The 18,027-nt window shown below is 45.1% G+C and overlaps 4 protein-coding genes across 4 annotated transcripts; 3 read left to right on the plus strand and 1 right to left on the minus strand.

The window, feature by feature from the left end:
- Positions 1-3,925: 3,925 nt before the first annotated feature.
- N7515_005235 (uncharacterized protein) lies at positions 3,926-5,404 on the plus strand (the record flags this gene model as incomplete). Its single annotated transcript, XM_056665979.1, has 2 exons — positions 3,926-4,134; positions 4,696-5,404. 2 exons carry the CDS (start codon positions 3,926-3,928, stop codon positions 5,402-5,404), a joined length of 918 nt encoding a protein of 305 aa, XP_056519575.1.
- A 590-nt stretch (positions 5,405-5,994) lies between these two features.
- On the plus strand, positions 5,995-7,662 carry N7515_005236 (uncharacterized protein; the record flags this gene model as incomplete). Its single annotated transcript, XM_056665980.1, has 2 exons — positions 5,995-6,072; positions 7,399-7,662. Coding segments are annotated over 2 exons (342 nt in total), but the record flags the coding sequence as incomplete, so codon positions are not given.
- Positions 7,663-8,481: 819 nt separating this feature from the next.
- Positions 8,482-9,421, plus strand: N7515_005237 (uncharacterized protein; the record flags this gene model as incomplete). Its single annotated transcript, XM_056665981.1, has 2 exons — positions 8,482-8,999; positions 9,037-9,421. 2 exons carry the CDS (start codon positions 8,482-8,484, stop codon positions 9,419-9,421), a joined length of 903 nt encoding a protein of 300 aa, XP_056519577.1.
- Positions 9,422-16,969: 7,548 nt separating this feature from the next.
- N7515_005238 (uncharacterized protein) lies at positions 16,970-18,022 on the minus strand (the record flags this gene model as incomplete). Its single annotated transcript, XM_056665982.1, has 1 exon — positions 16,970-18,022. One exon carries the CDS (start codon positions 18,020-18,022, stop codon positions 16,970-16,972), a length of 1,053 nt encoding a protein of 350 aa, XP_056519578.1.
- Positions 18,023-18,027: the final 5 nt, after the last annotated feature.

Here is an 18,027-nt window from a genome sequence, read left to right on the forward strand (position 1 = left end):
CCGGAATGACCAGGGTGGCGGAACAACCAGGATCCGCGTTATTAGATTAGATAATCTTGTCGAGATAACGTGGATCCTTGTTGTTTCGGCAACCCGGATATTCCGGCAGGAACTTCAATACTTCAACTTTCTTACCTTTCTTAAACATGAATTAATCAACCAGAAAACTATGAATTTCACTAAACTAAGGTTTGAGGCATTTGTTAAAAGAATGCCCTTTTGTTTGACACCCAGAACAGGTGATTTGTCGCGGCATAGGGGATAAAACATGGAGTGTAGGTTCAACATAGGGTTCTAGAGCGGATGTAGGATGAGATATATATCTCACACTTGCACCTTCCTCACCACCAACATTCGTAGTAGGACCCTAAAGCTCGGTTGAACCGCCTCTATTGGTTACTTGCTTCATTAATTTGTTCATATTTGTCTGCTTTCTATTCCATTCCAATAAATGCTCGATTTCATCCTGCATCAAGATACGCTCATCAACTAACTTGACCGACAATATTCACCCATTTGCGACTGCCATCCTGCAAAACACCCGTCCGACCGGTATAGAATGACTGTGCAATGTCCTTTATCATTGCAATAACTCCCATTGCAAACCCTGGTTCGTCAAAGTTGTAGATATCATCCGAAGTGATGCCATATTGAGCAATCGTTTTTCCAATAGGCTTGAACCACTCAATAATGGTATTTAGATCTTCCAGCAAGTCGTATCTCTATATAGCTATAGCCACGAGACAATTGACTAGAAAGCTCGGGATGTTGTCACGGGGTATACCAATCAGAGGGTGACAGGTCACTGGTCCTTTGAAGTGTTGACCTTTGATGTTCCATGTGTTATATCAATCAAAGGGGACATGTCACTGATCCTTTGAAGTGCTGACGTGAGCTGACGTGTGATGATTTGAAATCATGTGTTGATATCTTTGTTGGTTCATGATCTCTTTATTTGTTCATCATCTCTGGTGTGGCTGAGCATCATGGGGTTAGAGATCATGTATCTATAAATCTACTGATGGAGCCGGCCTGGGAAAGGCAAGATTCAGTCTCGTTACCGAATGGATTATGCTCATGCCTGAGCCTGCTCATATCAATGAGCCCTACATCTTGCTGTCTTCTTACCTAGCCAATAGTCTTCTGTTTCTAGCTACCCCTTAACATTGGATGTCGTTTGATGTATCGTGTTGGCCAATTATTGCCAACGGTCCGGGGGGGTATTCTCTCTACGGGTTTCGAGTAGTATATTGGCTATATCTCTCGACATGGTGATCGTAAGAGCAGCACCTCTAGTAACCATAGAGATTAACCTACCCCGGATTGATCCCCTTAGTTATGGGTCAATTTATGGCTTGTAGCCCTCACGACAGACTCACCTGGATCCCGTCTTGTAGCGTAGACCGCGGGACCTTGAAAGAGCGAGCAGCAGCAGCAACGGAGGTAACCCAGCCATTTTTAATAACCTTATTTACAAGCAGGATTCTGTCTACCTGCTCAACTAATTTCTAAGATTTTTGACCACGGATTGGTGGCATGGTAGGCATTTGAAAATTGGAGGTTTGGTGAGGAGAGGAAAATTGAGGTGCCTGCCGGAATAGCTGGGGTGCCGAAACAGCCAGGATCCACGTTAACCCTTGAAGGCTATATTGAGCAATACTGATATAGATATAAGGGCAAATACAAGAAATACATTATGGACGGCAACATATGTCTTCAACGACTGACAGCTATACAAACAAGGCCAGTGAACATGATACTTTTTTGTCTCCACAAAATATCAAAAGGATACATAGTAATCTAGGACGACCACTGCCTGAATGAAACCTATGAGAATAAAGCTTATTATACCGCGGTTCTAGACAAGAAGAATTATGTGTTAAAAAAGGTTTAAAGCCGAGGAAGGTATCGTGGGGGGTGATGAATTGAGAGAAAGATATGGTTGAATGTGGACATATTGGAGGAAGGAATTGAAAGTGTGGAAGAAAGTAGATGGAGTCAAGTATGTTTAAACGTTTGATTGGGATGTATGAACTTGGCGATGATAGCTAATTTCCCTAGGTGGATGATTTGACCCTTTTATCTTTTTCATGTGTTGCACTTCATGTGCTTTATTTGACAATTGGCCCGCAATAGTCTGTCCGCCAAAGTGTCATATTTGATTATTTTATATTGTACAACAGCCCTATCTCGCAGAGACGAGATGCATATGATTGTTTCGAGGAATGAAAGCTCAAATTCAAAATAACACGAATGAAAGTATGTATTAAAGAGTCCTTCATCGATAATTTAAAGAATGTACGAACAAAAGTTCAAAGCAACTTTAATCGAATACGGGGTTGAATATACACTAACCCAAACATACGTAAAGAAACAAAACATTCTAATTGAAGGAATTGGCATAGCACTAATGAATAAGGCCGTTTAAGGGCCTTATTGATCAGTTCAAATGCCCCAGCGTAGCTACCTATGTCAAACAGCCTTTAAAGGCAGCTAGCTACATATCTGCATATAGCACCGCATAAGGCGCTGAGTGATAAATCACCTATGGAGCATAGTTGGGGGAGGCCGAAGTTTGGCTACACAAGAAGATGTGAGATAAAATATATTGATTTAATTTCGAACCCTATCTATATACGACTAGTCCATTTGAGACAGGCTAAATTTGTTGAAAGCAGACTCCAATTCAACCACACAACTAAGCTGAGAAGAAAGGAGAAAGGAAGAAAAACAAGAAGAGACGCGAGACAAAAGAATGGCCACGCTCTAGGAGGATTATGGCAGGGAAGGAATGGTGGTGGTGAAGATATTCGGAAGGAAGGTTTCTTAGAAAGAATGTGGAAGGAAGTTGGCGGAGTCAAGTGAGTTGATTTGATTGCAAGAACTTGGTGGTAGTAATGATAAACCTATTTATTCCCCTGGGGTATTTGACTCCTTTTATCTTTGCTTCAGGCGCTTTGTTTGATAATAGATTCCGTAATCGTCAGTCCGTCCGCGTCCAATCTGTGAAAGTCAGTCACTCCGCAGGCGTCTGTCCGTTAACGTGTCATATTGATATTTTTAGATCTTACACACCCCAACTGCGAAGGGAAATTGTCCTTGACTATTTTTACTCCATTGTTACCAGGCCAACTGGCCTTCGCCGGGGCATGCAGGAGACTCTGACAGGTCTCCGGTGTTCCGTCATTGCTTTCCATCCTTTGTCAAGCATGTCATGACTTCTGACTCATGTGAACCTTATCTGCATTGGTCTGGTTTACCTCTGGGACGGCCGGGCGGACCATCGTGGTTTGTTTCCGCTCGACTGGTGACACTGTATGTTATGTTAGAAAGTGAGTGAGGCTTGAAGATAAAGAGCCCATACACTTGGGGTTCTTCACAGATCTTTAAGAATTATTTGATGTTTCTACTCTCCCCCCAAAAAGGATATTGATATGTATCATCGACCTTTAAGCCTCATCAAGCACCCTTCCACCTGACACTTGGTCCTTTGCTATTGAGTCGTCCACTACCGCATCCAGTATCGTTGGACTCCCATCCTTACACCAACCAACCCCCAGTCTCCTCTCCTGATTCCTGTCTCCGTGCCGTGATCCATCACAGCGCAAGTGATTGCGGAGCGTTAGCGGAGTAATATAGGGAAATAGCAGGGTCGCGGGTCACGTGTTGGGGTTCTGTGTAGCATGCCGGTCTGGAAATCACAGAGTGTAGTGTTAGCGCGGTGTAGAACGGCAGAATCACATCCTGAGAATTCATCTTTCCATTCTTTACCTACACTCATCGAATTCATATTTCCTTACCTTTCCCATAAGAATTCGTCTATGTTCTTGACTAGGCCGGGTTCGGTTCCAGGCGGTGACTTTTCTTATAGTTTACCACCTGATTGCTTGAAGTTGATAACACTCTGCACCCCGGCGTCTTCGCGATGCGTGATGCGGATCGCCTTCGGAGACTACCTGGGCATGTCCAGCGCGAGAGGCAGATGACCCCGCTGACACCGTCTACCAGCCGAGTGTCTCGAACTCTGCCCTTCCGGCCTTCGAGGCATCGTCCCCCGCACCCAGCAACGCCCGATCGAGCCAGCCGATCCGGGGGGGGGACGGGCTGCCACTCGCACCCCTTCGCCGTCCTCAGGTTCCTCCTCTCCGGAGCAGCCACCCACGGCCCGTGTCCGTAGACGGTAGAAGCCAATTTGATCAAGTTCAGTCCGAGCCTTTTTTTAAGATTAAAATACGTAATCAGAATTACCTACGGACCACGACTGGCGTTTAAAAAATTTGGATAAACCTAACGCTCAGCAATTCAGGCTGGGGGTCCGGGGGGCGCTAAAGCCCCCTGGTATATACACATGTTTAGGGGGACCCGCAAAGTGGGATGTAACATACGGAACCCAACGTATAACATATGAACCTTCGAAAGTTATACTAATAATACCAACCCATTAAAAGAAATATTTATACATTCAATCTATCATGGACTGCATAATATATCTGCTTGCGGCGAACGACAAACATACAGTCCCACCGCAAAAGTTTCCGTCGATGCGGCCCCACACCCGCGTTTTTAGGACGCATGCCAACCAACTCACCTTCTTCAAACACCTACCATGGTTCCCAGAATGCCCCTACGTCCTATTAATTTAAACAGGGTAAAGGGAACAGAGTTAACTCCACACTTACGTGGTAAAATCTCTAGCCAAGCTGAAATTGGGATCCCCACGGCTACTATTGCGCGACACTTTGGTTTATCCCCTTCAACCATCCAATATACCCTCGAACAAGAACACGCCCGAGCAGATGGGAAGACCTGCCCTCGATCTGGGAGACCCCCTATTCTCTCTGAGGGTGACAAACGCTTGATCCTGCGTTTAATTAAGCGCGATCCCTTTATCGTGTATCGAGAAATTCGCGACCAAAGCGGATTAACGGCGTCTGACGACACCCTTCTTCGTCTGGTGAAGTCCTCGGGCTACGGCCATTGGAAAGCTAGAAAACGACCCTTCCTGACTCCGGAAGTGGCCGCGCCACGTTATAAATGGGCTTTGGCCCACCGGAATTGGATGTGGGATGACTGGATGCGAGTTGTGTGGAGTGATGAATGTTCCGTCGAGATCGGAAAAGGGAAGCGCCACCGTTGGGTCTTCCACCTGAACCACACCAACAAAAAGTACAAAAAAGAACATGTGATCACGTACCGGAAGTCGAAAGGTCTCTCTATCATGATTTGGGGCGCGATCTGGGGTGGTGGTTCCTCGAAAATATACCAAATGGTTCGAGATGAGGCATTCGCCCGAAACGGCTACTCTGCACGCTCGTATCTCGATGTTTTAGAGGGAAACCTACCTCAGATTCTCGATGATACGAACCGCATCTTCATGCAGGATGTGATGGGAAATTGTCTTTGAGTATTTTGACTCTTTGTCACCAGGCCCATTGGCCTTGGCTGGGGCATGCGGGAGACCCTGACAGGTCTCCGATACTCCGTCATTGCTTTCCACCCATTGTCAAGCGTGTCATGACTTATGTCATGTGAACCTTATCTGTATTGGTGTTTGGTTCGCCTCCCCGGACATCCGGGCGGGCCGTTCTGGATTGTTCCCGCTCGACTGGTGTACTACGTTAAATAGTGAGAGAGGCTTGAGGATAAAAGACCCAGAGACTTCGGATTCTTGTTAGATCCTCAAGAATCAATTGATGTTTCTACTCGCCAAAAGATATCTTTGATTCGTATCGTCTACTTTATTGCCTTCGGCTACAAACTCCCAGTATTACCACTCTTCCTCTTATCTTATCGATTCACCATCTTCTACCTGACCTTAGTCCTTTGTTATTGGGTCGTCCACTACCCCATCCAATATCTTGGGACTCCCCTCCTTACAAAGAATTAGCACTGTAGTTCTTCAACCACCCACCATGAAACCAATTCGCTCCCAACGCTCTCAAAAATTAGCAGAGCAAGAGGGTAGGATCTTATTAGCTATCAGGGCTTTTAACAATGGAGAAATCCAAAATATTCGCGAACTGGCACGCCGATTTAACATCCCCCGTTCAACGCTTTCTGCCCGCCTTTCCGGTACGCGACAACGCGCGACTTGTCCTGCAAATCCGTGTAAATTGACAGAACTTGAAGAGGAACGTCTTGAAAACTGGATTCTCTCTATGGATGCTCGTCGAGCAGCCCCCCGGCCCTCCATGGTTCGAGATATGGCGAATCTTCTGCTCGAACGACGTGAATCTACCCCGGTTCTTTCGGTCGGCCAAAATTGGGTCAACAAGTTCGTTAAAGGCGTCCTCGTCTCTCCTCCCGGTTCTCACGATAATACAATTACGAGCGGGCGAAATGCGAAGATCCGAAAGTCATTGGGGAATGGTTCGATCTTGTTCAAAAAACAATCATTCAATATGGAACGACCCCAACGAGATTTATAACTTCGACGAGACCGGTTTCGCGATGGGAGTAACAGCGACCGCGAAGATTATCATGAGAAGTGAATACTACGGTCGGCGTTCACTTTTACAACCCGGAAATCGCGACTGGGTGGCCGCGATTGGGTGTACAAATGGTTCCGGGTGGGCGCTTCCTCCAACTGTGATTTTTAAAGGTAAACTCCACCTCCAATCTTGGCTCGAGTGCCTCCGTCACGATCAAAAACAAAATAAAATTGTTGTATCAATTTACGAGAATACTAAAGCTGAAGAATAAAAAGAAAGGAAGGAAAAGCGGGGCACGCCCTCAAGTAAAATATCAGCCCGGCAGAATCGCAACTCTCCGCCTAGGCTTAGACCGTCACAGCCTTGACAATCGGCGGTTGGAAGTCAGTCCCAACGGATGTGTTATGAGCCAAGTCTTTTGTGCAAAGAGTGCTGTTATTCAGAAAACTAAAGGTGAAGAGAGAAAGAGAAAGAAAGAAAGCAACTATCTGAGAGGAGCGTTTATGCTCATCAGGTACGTGCCTCAGGCACGAACAAACAATCACCTCCTCGATCACATGACCCTTGTCTATTGTCCTAGATCTCATAGCACGTGACAGGATAGACCTCTGATGAAATTGGACTTCGATGGCTGGAAAGGCAGTTCATTCCGGCGACTTCTTCGCGTACGACGGGGGTGTATCGGCTATTGATACACGACGGACATGGGAGTCATTTGGGCCCGAAATTCGACCAGCTCTGTGTGTTACGATGATGCCAGTTCCTCAAAGATAGAAGAGTGCATTTGAACTAGAATATTGAAGACAGAGAGGGAAGGAGAAGAAGGAAGAAGGGAAGTGAGAGATGGGGCCTTCACATAGATCCTCACGTCATGTGTTCTCATCCCTCCGTCTAGTTCAATGCACCTTCAAAAGCAAACAACAAAAGTAATAATAGAAAGCAAACCTGTCACACGTGACACTGTGAGCAACATAGGATCATACCAATCTGCATGCCTCCCCACTCCTCCCACCTTCTGCAACCTCTCGATGTCGGTTGCTTTGCGGTGTTGAAGCGGTCATACGGCCGGTTTGTTGAAATGAAGATGCGGAACAGGATCGACCACATCGACAAACTTGACTTCCTTGAAGCGTACCCTCTCGCACGAATTGAAACTTTCAAATCGGAGACTATTAAAATAGCTTCGCAGCAACTGGTTTACTACCTTTTGCACCAGATCGAGTGCTCTCAGAGTTGAATGTTCGTCTTCGAACCCTGATTCCCCCTCCGAGCCGGGGTAGTGATGTGAAGGAAAAGACGGAGGACTCGGGACAGACGGGACCCGCCGGGACCCTGTCAAGATCTCTCAGCTTTCATGGTCTCGATCTACTACGTCATGGGATCTTGTGACAGATATCCGCGAGGATCCGTCAGATCGCCTCCACGTTTTGGAACCATGGAATCCCGAATCATTGTGTCCTCCTAGCTTGCCACTGATGTGAGCGCCGGGGATAAAGACCCCAGACTTGTGGGATATTTCGGAATCTCTTCAAGATTCAGTTTCTGTATTACTAGGCAATAAACTGATGACAAGTCTACCATTTCATTTGATCCCTTGATATATTCTAGTACCTACGATAACTATCGTTTTGCCTGATCGTCCACTCTCACGTGAAAACCCCCATTGTCCTCACAATTCCTGAATCTTCTATTACGGTCACCCGAAACGATGGTTAGAAGATCGACAAGGTCGAGCGACCATGCCTCACCCTCGGGCGCAGTCGAAAATCCCTCTGTCCCGACAATGTGATAGTAGGCAATTCTTGCAAAAGAGTCCAATTCGACAAGATAACTAGTCTAAAGGGAGAAGAGAGAAAGAAAACAAAGAAAACAAAAGAGGCGCGCAACAAAACAAGTCCCTCGTCTCTCCTCCTCCTGTCACATGACCTGAATCGACTCACCGCCTGGACAGGCCTGGCAGAACCCACCTGCAGTGTCACAGACAACCCCTGTTCCGGTCTCTCCAGAAAGGACAGGTACCGAATCCCCTACCCAGGAGCCAACTATCAAAATGCTCCTGGAAACAATCCGCAAGTTGGAGAAGGAACAAACCGAGCTTAGGAGGGACCTCAATAAGCCTTCTAGTCCAAAAAAGGGAGTCAAAGATTTGGACTACGGACACCAAATCGCGGATTTGCCTCGCTTGAAACGGTCGTCTTCTGTACAAGAGAGGGACACTTGGTTGAATGGACTCGAACTCATTTTTGAAGGATGCCCCAACAGATTCTCCAAGGATGAGAATAAGATCATCACCGCGGTAATGCAAACATCTGATTCCTGCAGAAAAAGCTGGTATCAGCATTTGGCGGGTTTGTCTGAGGAGAAAAAACATCATGTCAAGCATAACTGGCCTGCCTTTGTGGATTGGACCTTGATGTTGATTTCAAATTCCGAGCAAAGGCTGGGAGACCTTCAGATTGAGTTGGAGAACAAGGTCCAGGATAAAAATCAGGACCCTGTGGATTTCGACCAAGAGTTGGCAGTTTTGGAGGGATATTTTGAGCAGAGGTCTGAGAAAGAGAAGGCTTTGTTTTTCTATAGCAAACTCAGCAAAGACCTCCGACAGGAAATCTCCTCCCATGCAATTGAGCTTCCCCACACCCGGGTTAAAATGGTGCAAACTGCTTTGCATCATTGGCGGTCGAACCGTTGGAACGTTGATAAGAAGAGGAAACGTTTCCGATGAGGATGACGACGAAGACAAACCTCGTCGGTTCAAGGGAAAAGGTCGCTCTTTCGCGAATCGAAACAAGGAGAAGCGAGAGAAATCGCCAAAGAAAAACCCTGTGGGACCGAATGGCAAGGTGAACACCTGTAACTTCTGCCATAGTGAGTTCCACTATGCTTCGAGGTGTCCGGACAAGAAGAAGAGCAAGGGGAAGGAGAAAGGCAAGAAGGATACTCCTGTACAAGGGGCCAAGTCAGCGGGAAAAGAAGACGAGTTGGAGTAACCCCTACACCTTCAACTCCGTGGCCCCAAGTAGGGACTACTTGTGTTTTGCACGTTCCTGTACTTATCAAAAAACTCCATAAAAACACATGTCGATTTGGACAGCGGATCGGGATGTGATCTTGTCAGCAAGGAATTCGTTCAAAAATACAAGTTTCAGCAAGCACCTCTTACTCCACCGATACTTGAGGCAGTTGGCAAGCTTCAAGTGCCCACTTACGAAGTCTGGCGCATTCCCATCACCATAACTGACCTCCGGGGTCAAACCAAAACGATCTCTCGTCCCTGTGTGGCAATCGATCGTGACTGGCGTTTGGAAGGGAGTCCTGTCCTCCTTTCAATGACTACCTTCAAGGATCACAACATTTATTTGGCACCACCTCTTCACAAGTGACTCAAGCCGAAACTACACAAAGCACCTCACACGGAGAAAGACATACGTCGATTGGCTTCGGCAATTAAAACTGCAGTTCGTCCAGGGCGTCAAAGTCCTCTTATCCAGCCGTATATAAATTCGACAAGGTGCTGAAGGGTTTCCGTACGAAGCCCTACGACGAGGTCTTACGCGACCAAGAAAGCAAGGAATTACGCGCCGAAGTCGAGAAGAGGCGGCGAAAGAACGCCCGATCCAGAAGACAGATTGTTAAGATCCTGTACTGTGGGTATAAATTGGAAACCTGACATGACAACTACTTAGTTGTCATAGTGGTCTTTTTGGTTAACGCCTGCACTTACGTTCGGTAGGTGGTGTCAGGCCCACATGCCGTAACACAGATACATGCCGCAGAAGGCATCTTGGCTGAAGAAGCCGCTGCTAGGATTTTGCAGACGGGAGAAGCTGTTGAAGCTCCTTTCCCCGGCGCGAATCCACAGGGAGAATCGGCTATTTAGCCACGTACGCGGCCCCCCGCGGGCGTGTGGGATATGCAGATTGCCAGGGCATAGAAGAGAAACATGTCCCCAGAGAGATAATAATTAGTTGAATTAATTTATGGCATTTTGGTTGAAATATTTGCATTTAAATTTAACGGGTGTGACGGTCTAAGCCTAGGCAGAGAGTTGCGATTCTGCCGGGCTGATATTTTAGTTGAGGACGTGCCCCGCTTTTCCATCCTTTCTTTTTATTCTTCAGCTTTAGTATTCTCGTAATCGATACAACAATTTTATTTTGTTTTGATCGTGACAGTTGGCCAGCTCGGTAGTGAAATACGGTATAGCATTTCTTGTGAAGTGATACATCAGTGGCATGTGTTTTGCCTTTTAAAGGAATTCAGGATTTTCACTTAGTAGCTTGGCCGATAGACAATCCACTAGTATGGTTGGCACTGAGTGCGTATAACCTAGATGTAGGTTGTCATTGATGTAATTGAACATGCACTTCAGGTAGAGAGCTTCTTTTGTGGCTTCTTTCAAAGCAATGTATTCAGCCTCGCACGTGATAAGGCCACACTCTTTTGTAATTGAGAGTTCCATGATATGGAGTTATTGTGTGATACGTTGCCTGACAGACTAAAGATATTGTGAGCACAATGGGGGTTTTCACATGAGAGTGAACGACCAGGCAAAACGATAGTTATCGAATGTACCAGAATATATCAAGGGATCAAATGAAGTGGTAGACTTGTCATCAGTTTATTGCCTAGTAATACAGAAACTGAATCTTGATGTCACAATGTCACGTGTGACAGGTTTGCTTTCTATTATTACTTTTGTTGTTTGCTTCTCAAGGTGCATTGAACTAGACGGAGGGATGAGAACACATGACGTGAGGATCTAGGTGAAGGCCCCATCTCTCACTTCCCTTCTTCCTCTTTCTCCTTCTCTCTCTGTCTTCAATATTCTAGTTCAAATGCACTCTTCTATCTTTGAGGAATTGGCATCATCGTAACAGTACTTTGTTCATCAAGGTCAAGTTGATTATTTCGATCAGACCATTGGGTTCTTTTGTGTATGTTGGGCTAAGTCTATGCTCAATAACGTACTTGGTTAAAGCCAATTTGAAGTTTTTGTTGACGTATTCTTTACCATTGTCGGGAAAGAACTCTTCGAGGCGTCCATTGGTATTGTTTTCAATTTGAGTGTTACGGCATGTGGGCTGACACCACCTGCCTAACGTAAGTCCAGGCGTTAACCAAAAAGACCATTATGACAACTAAGTAGTTGTCATGTCAGGTTTCCAATTCATACCCACAGTACAGGATCTTAACATTGAGCTTTCAATTTCTCGAAGCAATCATAGGCTTGTTCCTTTCTGCGAAGTAGGAATATCCATATAAATCTAGACTTTTTGTCTAGGAATGTGATGTAATAAGCATTGTTATCATATGTTCTAGGCAATGGCCCTCCTAGATCACTATGTATTCTTTCAATCCTTTGGAATATTTTGGTATGTTGGCTGACTTTGTTTATATGTCTGTTGTTCTTTGCAAGCAGGCATACTTTGCAGTGCATAATCGAGTTCATGTATTTTTCTTTTGATAGATCAATATTGATGTGTTTTAGTATAGCTTTCAAAGGTTCACATGATATATGACCTAATCGTTCATGCCATATCTTGATGAAGTGCTTTTCCACCCTTTTTGTCAGTAGGATGTTTTCGTTCTTGTCTCTGTCCGGGGTAAGCAGACTTGTTTTGTATAGATTATCTTTCTTGGATGCATTTGATATGATAGTGTTTTCTTTGTGTATGATGGCGTCCTTTTCATTGAAAGTTGCCTTTATATACCATTTTTCAGTAGTTTGTTAGCACTCAAGAGATTGACTCCCAATTCTGGGATGTAGTAGACATCATTGATGAAGAATTGCATGTTTGTATTTGTTTTGACATAGATTTCGCTTTTGTATTTTGTCTTTAGATCTTTGCTTCACCCCAACTAACGTTTGTTTTTGTGGGTTCATACGAATGGAAGAGTTTCAAATCGCAAATTGTATGAATTGTAGCAGCAGTATCAATGCATAAAATCAAACTTATTAAACATTAAATCTCTCGAACGCATTGACCAATTCAAATTTCTTGAACGCTCTGATGTGTTCAAATCTGATTTATGTTTGTAAGTATGATATTCATCAATGTTTTCGGTCTTATTGAAAAGTGGAAGGCGTACCTCTTTTAGCAGGTCGTCATCAGACAACTCAGCTCCATCAGTGATGATAGTATCCTCATCCATCGGTGTTGTATCAATTTCAATTTCGCTCTCGTCATCCTCCTTCAAGAGGGTGATCATGGCACTTTGTTTGTTTGGGGAGAATTTGGTAGTCGTCTTTGTTGTTGGGGTTTTTCAACCTTGTTTGTTTTGCTTGGAGTTGTAGTTGGAGCTGGGCTGGGTCAATGTCTCATATTCGTCGCTCAGGCTATTCAGCACCCTTGCAGGCAATTATCAGTTGCTTAGGAAGAAGAATGTTCTTGCCCTTGAGATCGTCATTGAGTGTCTTGACCTTGCTGAGGTACTCCTGCATGGTGTCGAAGTCCTCAAGGGTCGTGTTAAAGAATTCTTTGAAAATGAGGTACTCGGTCGTGAACCCTTTTGGGTGGTAGCACGACTCGAGGGCTGTCCAAGCTGTTTTGGCATCGATACAATCTGATGTAGAGAAGAGGTCCATCCTCACACAAGAGCTGTATGATAGACAAAGCCTTCTCGTTTTTGTTTTGCGAGGTTGAGGTGGTGAGGACAGAGATGAGATCCTCTTTCGTCAAGATGGCCTTGACGCGAATGGCCCAGATTGTAAGGATTCCAGCTCAATTCGTTCTGTTGGCTAGATAAGATATGTACAAGAAGGGTTCGTTGGAGAAAGGAAGGAGAATTCTAGGGTGCTGGTGTTTTGTGTGGTTTGTGTGGTTTGTGGGTCACGTGGTGTTAGCGCCAGTGCTATCGCGCAACTCATACCAAAAAGCCGAAGGATCTCTAACACAGATGATATAATTTTTGGAGCTTTTGAGCTTGGCGACTGAGGTCTTTTCGAGAGACGTCATGATGGCGTATGTCCGTCTGGTGAATGAAATTCCCAAGACGTAGTTCAGCAAGTCGATATGGATGATATGGGTCTATTGCTGAAGTAGGAATTTTGCCGGGCTCATAAGCTCTAGGAGGATCATGGCAAAGGAAGCAATGGTGGCAGTGAAGGTGCTTGGAAGGAAAGGTTCTTAGGAAGAATGTGGACGAATGATGATGGAGTCGAGTTTTGATTATGTCGCAAGAACTTGATCATAGTAATGATGCTAAAACTAATCCCCCTGGGGGATTTTAACTCCTATTTATCTTTGCACTTCATGTGCTGTGTTTGGTGAGATTCCGCAATCGTCTGTCCGGAAGCAATAAATCGCAATCCCCAGTCCGTCCGCGTCAATCTATGAACGTTACGGTTCACTTGTCTTGTATCTTTATGTTACGTCAGTCCGCAGGCGTCTGTCCGTTAATGTGTCTTGATATTTTTAGGCCATATTGATATTTTTAGGTCTTACAGGGGTTTACAGAAATTGTATTGTGGAAGGTAGGTGAATTCAGAGGAAAATATTTTTGGAGCTAAATGGATCTGAGAAAAGAGGTATTGTGCAAAGTGTGGAAAGAGTAGTCGGCTTAGTTAGATGTAGTCAAATAACTAAGTTTGTTTGATTCTGATGATGTGAACTTCATTATAGCAATTTGCTGGTGTATTTGACTCCTTTATCCTTTTCATGTGCTGTATTTGATGATTGACTCCGCAAGTGTCTGTCCGGGAACTCCCCCTGAAGAATCTGTATAATCTATGAAGATTGTATATATAACGTATTCCACAAGCGAGTGACGCAGTCCGGAACACATCGTAAAAGCGATAAATACAACTTGATATCTCAACAACGGTGGACTCTACGGACTTTATCCTATAGCATAACATCCTTCAGGTCATAACTAGCATCCATAGGGAGTTTGAGGAAAATCCAAGACTTCATGCTTGTGTTAAATAGATATCTCGTTTTTGGCAACGTATTTTACGGTCATTCTTGAAATCACCATAATATAGTCTTTTAATATCTTTGAAATTGATACAGAACGCTAAGTGTTCTTATCAAAGGCTATCATGACATAAAGGAGATAAAATAAAGTTGTGGTTGTTGAGATATCAATGTAGGATAATATCGCTTTTACTATGTGTTTTGCGCTGCGTCACTCGCTTGTGGAATACGTTATATATATATATATATATGTATATAGATTAGTTGTTTGGTTTATCTCTCGGCTCTGCTAACCTACAGTAGCTAGAGCTGAGAATTGGGTGAATGGTAGATTTGTGTTAAGATATCTACCACTTGATATTTTGCGGAAACATAATAATTATTATTAACGTGGATCCTGGTTGTTCCGGCACCCCGGCTATTCCGGCAGGAACTTCAAAACATCAACTGTCCTACCTTTTTTAAACGCCAATTAATCAACCAGGAAACCATAAATTTCACTAAACTAAGTTTTGGGGCATTTGTTAAAAGAATGCCCTTTTTTATGACACCCAAAACAGGTGATTTGCCGCGGCATAGGGGGTAAAACATGGAGTGTAGGTTCAACATAGGGTTCTAGAGCGGATGTAGGAAGAGATATATATCTCTCACACTTGCACCTTCCTCACCACCAACATTGGTAGTAGGACCCTAAAGCTCCGTTAAACCGCCTCTATTGGGTATTTGCTTCATTGATTTGTCCCTCTTTATTGCCTGCTTTCTATTCCATTCCCGTAAATGCTCGATTGCATCCCGCATCAAGATACGCTCATCAACTAACTTGACCGACAATATTCACCCATTCGCGACTGCCATCCTGCAAAACACCCTTCCGGCCGGTACAGAATGACTGTGTAATGTTCTTTGTCATTGCAATAACTCCCATTGCAAACCCTGGTTCGTCAAAGTTGTAGATATCATCCGAAGTGGTACCATATTGAACAATCGCTTTTTCAACAGGCCTGAACCACTCAATAATGGTATTCGGATCTTCCAACAAGTCGCATCTATAGCTATAGCCACGAGAGAATTGACTAGAAAGCTCGGGATGTCGTTTGATGTATCGTGTTGGCCAATTATTGCCAAGGGTCTGGGGGGGTATTCCATCTACGGGTTTCGAGTACTATATTGGCTATATCTCTCGAGATGGCGGTTGTAAGAGCAGCACCTCTAGTAACCATCGAGATTAACCTATCCTGGACTGATCCTCTTAGTTATGGGTGAATTTATGGCTTGTAGCCCTCATGGCAGACCAACGAGTAATCACCTGGATCCCGTCCTGTAGCGTACACCGCGGGACCTTGAAAGAGCGAGCAGCAGCAGCAACGGAGGTAACCCAGTCATGTTTAATAACCTTAATTACAAGCAGGATCCTGCCTACCTGCTCAACTAATTTCTAAGATTTTTGACCACGGATTGGTGGCATGGTAGGCATTTGAAAATTGGAGGTTTGGTGAGGAGAGGAAAATTGAGGTGCCTGCCGGGAAAGCCGGGGTGCCGGACTACCCAGGATCCACGTTATTAATCTTATGCTGACTAGGCGGTTGGCCGAGACGTCTCGCCTCTGTGGGCAAGCAGTCCCTCCTCCGGTTCGAATCCAGCTTTTATGTACATCATACGGGGCGCATGCGCCTCCGCCTGCAACTCCCAGCGTTAACCCCAATCCAATGTTGATTGTGGAGATATATAAATCTTATGGAGTTAAGGGAAATTACTGCATAAAGATAGAGGAGAATGGTTTCACTGACATACAGTTCTACCGCAAAGGTTTCCGTTGACCCGCCCACCGAAAATATATATATTTGAACAAAAAAAAAAACTTTTAGTGACATTCACGAAGACCTGTCACCAAGCTGGGCGGACGAGGCCTAGCACCAGTGGATGGAGGTTAACGATGGGAGTTGCGGGCGGAGGCGCATGCGCCCCGTACGATGTACATAAAAAGCTGGATTCGAACCGAGGAGGGACTGCTTGTCCAGAGGGGCGAGGCGGCCAGCCGCCTATTCAGAGTAAGAATATAATAATAATATATATTTGAACCCATGAGTTTGAAGTAAATAATTTAAATCAATCATCACTATTAATTACATTAAAAATAGGATCATTTGAAGGGGAATTGCTTGATTAATCTGATAATATGATTTACAGAGTCTAATATTTAGTGTACCACCCCTGAGAGGAGATAACAGCCGCAATGTGAAGGAAAAGACGGAGGACTCAGGAGAGACGGGACCCGCCGGGACCCTGTCAAGATCTCTCACCTTTCATGGTCTCGATCTACTACGTCATGGGATCTTGTGACAGATATCCGCGAGGATCCGTCAGATCGCCTCCACGTTTTGGAACCATGGAATCCCGAATCATTGTGTCCTCCTAGCTTGCCACTGATGTGAGCGCCGGGGATAAAGACCCCAGACTTGTGGGATATTTCGGAATCTCTTCAAGATTCAGTTTCTGTATTACTAGGCAATAAACTGATGACAAGTCTACCATTTCATTCGATCCCTTGATATATTCTAGTACCTCCGATAACTATCGTTTTGCCTGATCGTTCACTCTCACGTGAAAACCCCCATTGTCCTAACACGCAACCCTGTGGTTCATCGTCTTCACCAACTTGTCAAAGTAATCCTGACCTAGCTCCTCCCACGCCCGGTCGATTAAATCGGAAAAATGCTCCTTTAATTCAGAAGGGGTTCCAGCAAATGATTCCAGGTGCGGATCCAGCCTATCGATCATTTCTTTGAGCTTAGCCCAGGCATTTTCGATAGGGTTCAGATCCGGCGAATACGGAGGCCACTTTATCACATCATATTCGTGCTCATCCAACCACGACTTGATTAAACGAGCCGTATGAATCGGGGCGTTATCCTGCATGAAGATGCGGTTGGTATCATCGAGAATTTGAGGTAGATTTCCCTCTAAAACATCGAGATACGAGCGTGCAGAGTAGCCGTTTCGGGCGGATGCCTCATCTCGAACCATTTGGTATATTTTCGAGGAACCACCACCCCAGATCGCGCCCCAAATCATGATAGAGAGACCTTTCGACTTCCGGTACGTGATCACATGTTCTTTTTTGTACTTTTTGTTGGTGTGGTTCAGGTGGAAGACCCAACGGTGGCGCTTCCCTTTTCCGATCTCGACGGAACATTCATCACTCCACACAACTCGCATCCAGTCATCCCACATCCAATTCCGGTGGGCCAAAGCCCATTTATAACGTGGCGCGGCCACTTCCGGAGTCAGGAAGGGTCGTTTTCTAGCTTTCCAATGGCCGTAGCCCGAGGACTTCACCAGACGAAGAAGGGTGTCGTCAGACGCCGTTAATCCGCTTTGGTCGCGAATTTCTCGATACACGATAAAGGGATCGCGCTTAATTAAACGCAGGATCAAGCGTTTGTCACCCTCAGAGAGAATAGGGGGTCTCCCAGATCGAGGGCAGGTCTTCCCATCTGCTCGGGCGTGTTCTTGTTCGAGGGTATATTGGATGGTTGAAGGGGATAAACCAAAGTGTCGCGCAATAGTAGCCGTGGGGATCCCAATTTCAGCTTGGCTAGAGATTTTACCACGTAAGTGTGGAGTTAACTCTGTTCCCTTTACCCTGTTTAAATTAATAGGACGTAGGGGCATTCTGG

This window comes from Penicillium bovifimosum (assembly GCF_028826915.1).
Source record: "Penicillium bovifimosum strain IBT 22155 chromosome Unknown utg000005l_segment0_segment0, whole genome shotgun sequence".
In the NCBI taxonomy this organism is placed as follows: domain Eukaryota; kingdom Fungi; phylum Ascomycota; class Eurotiomycetes; order Eurotiales; family Aspergillaceae; genus Penicillium; species Penicillium bovifimosum.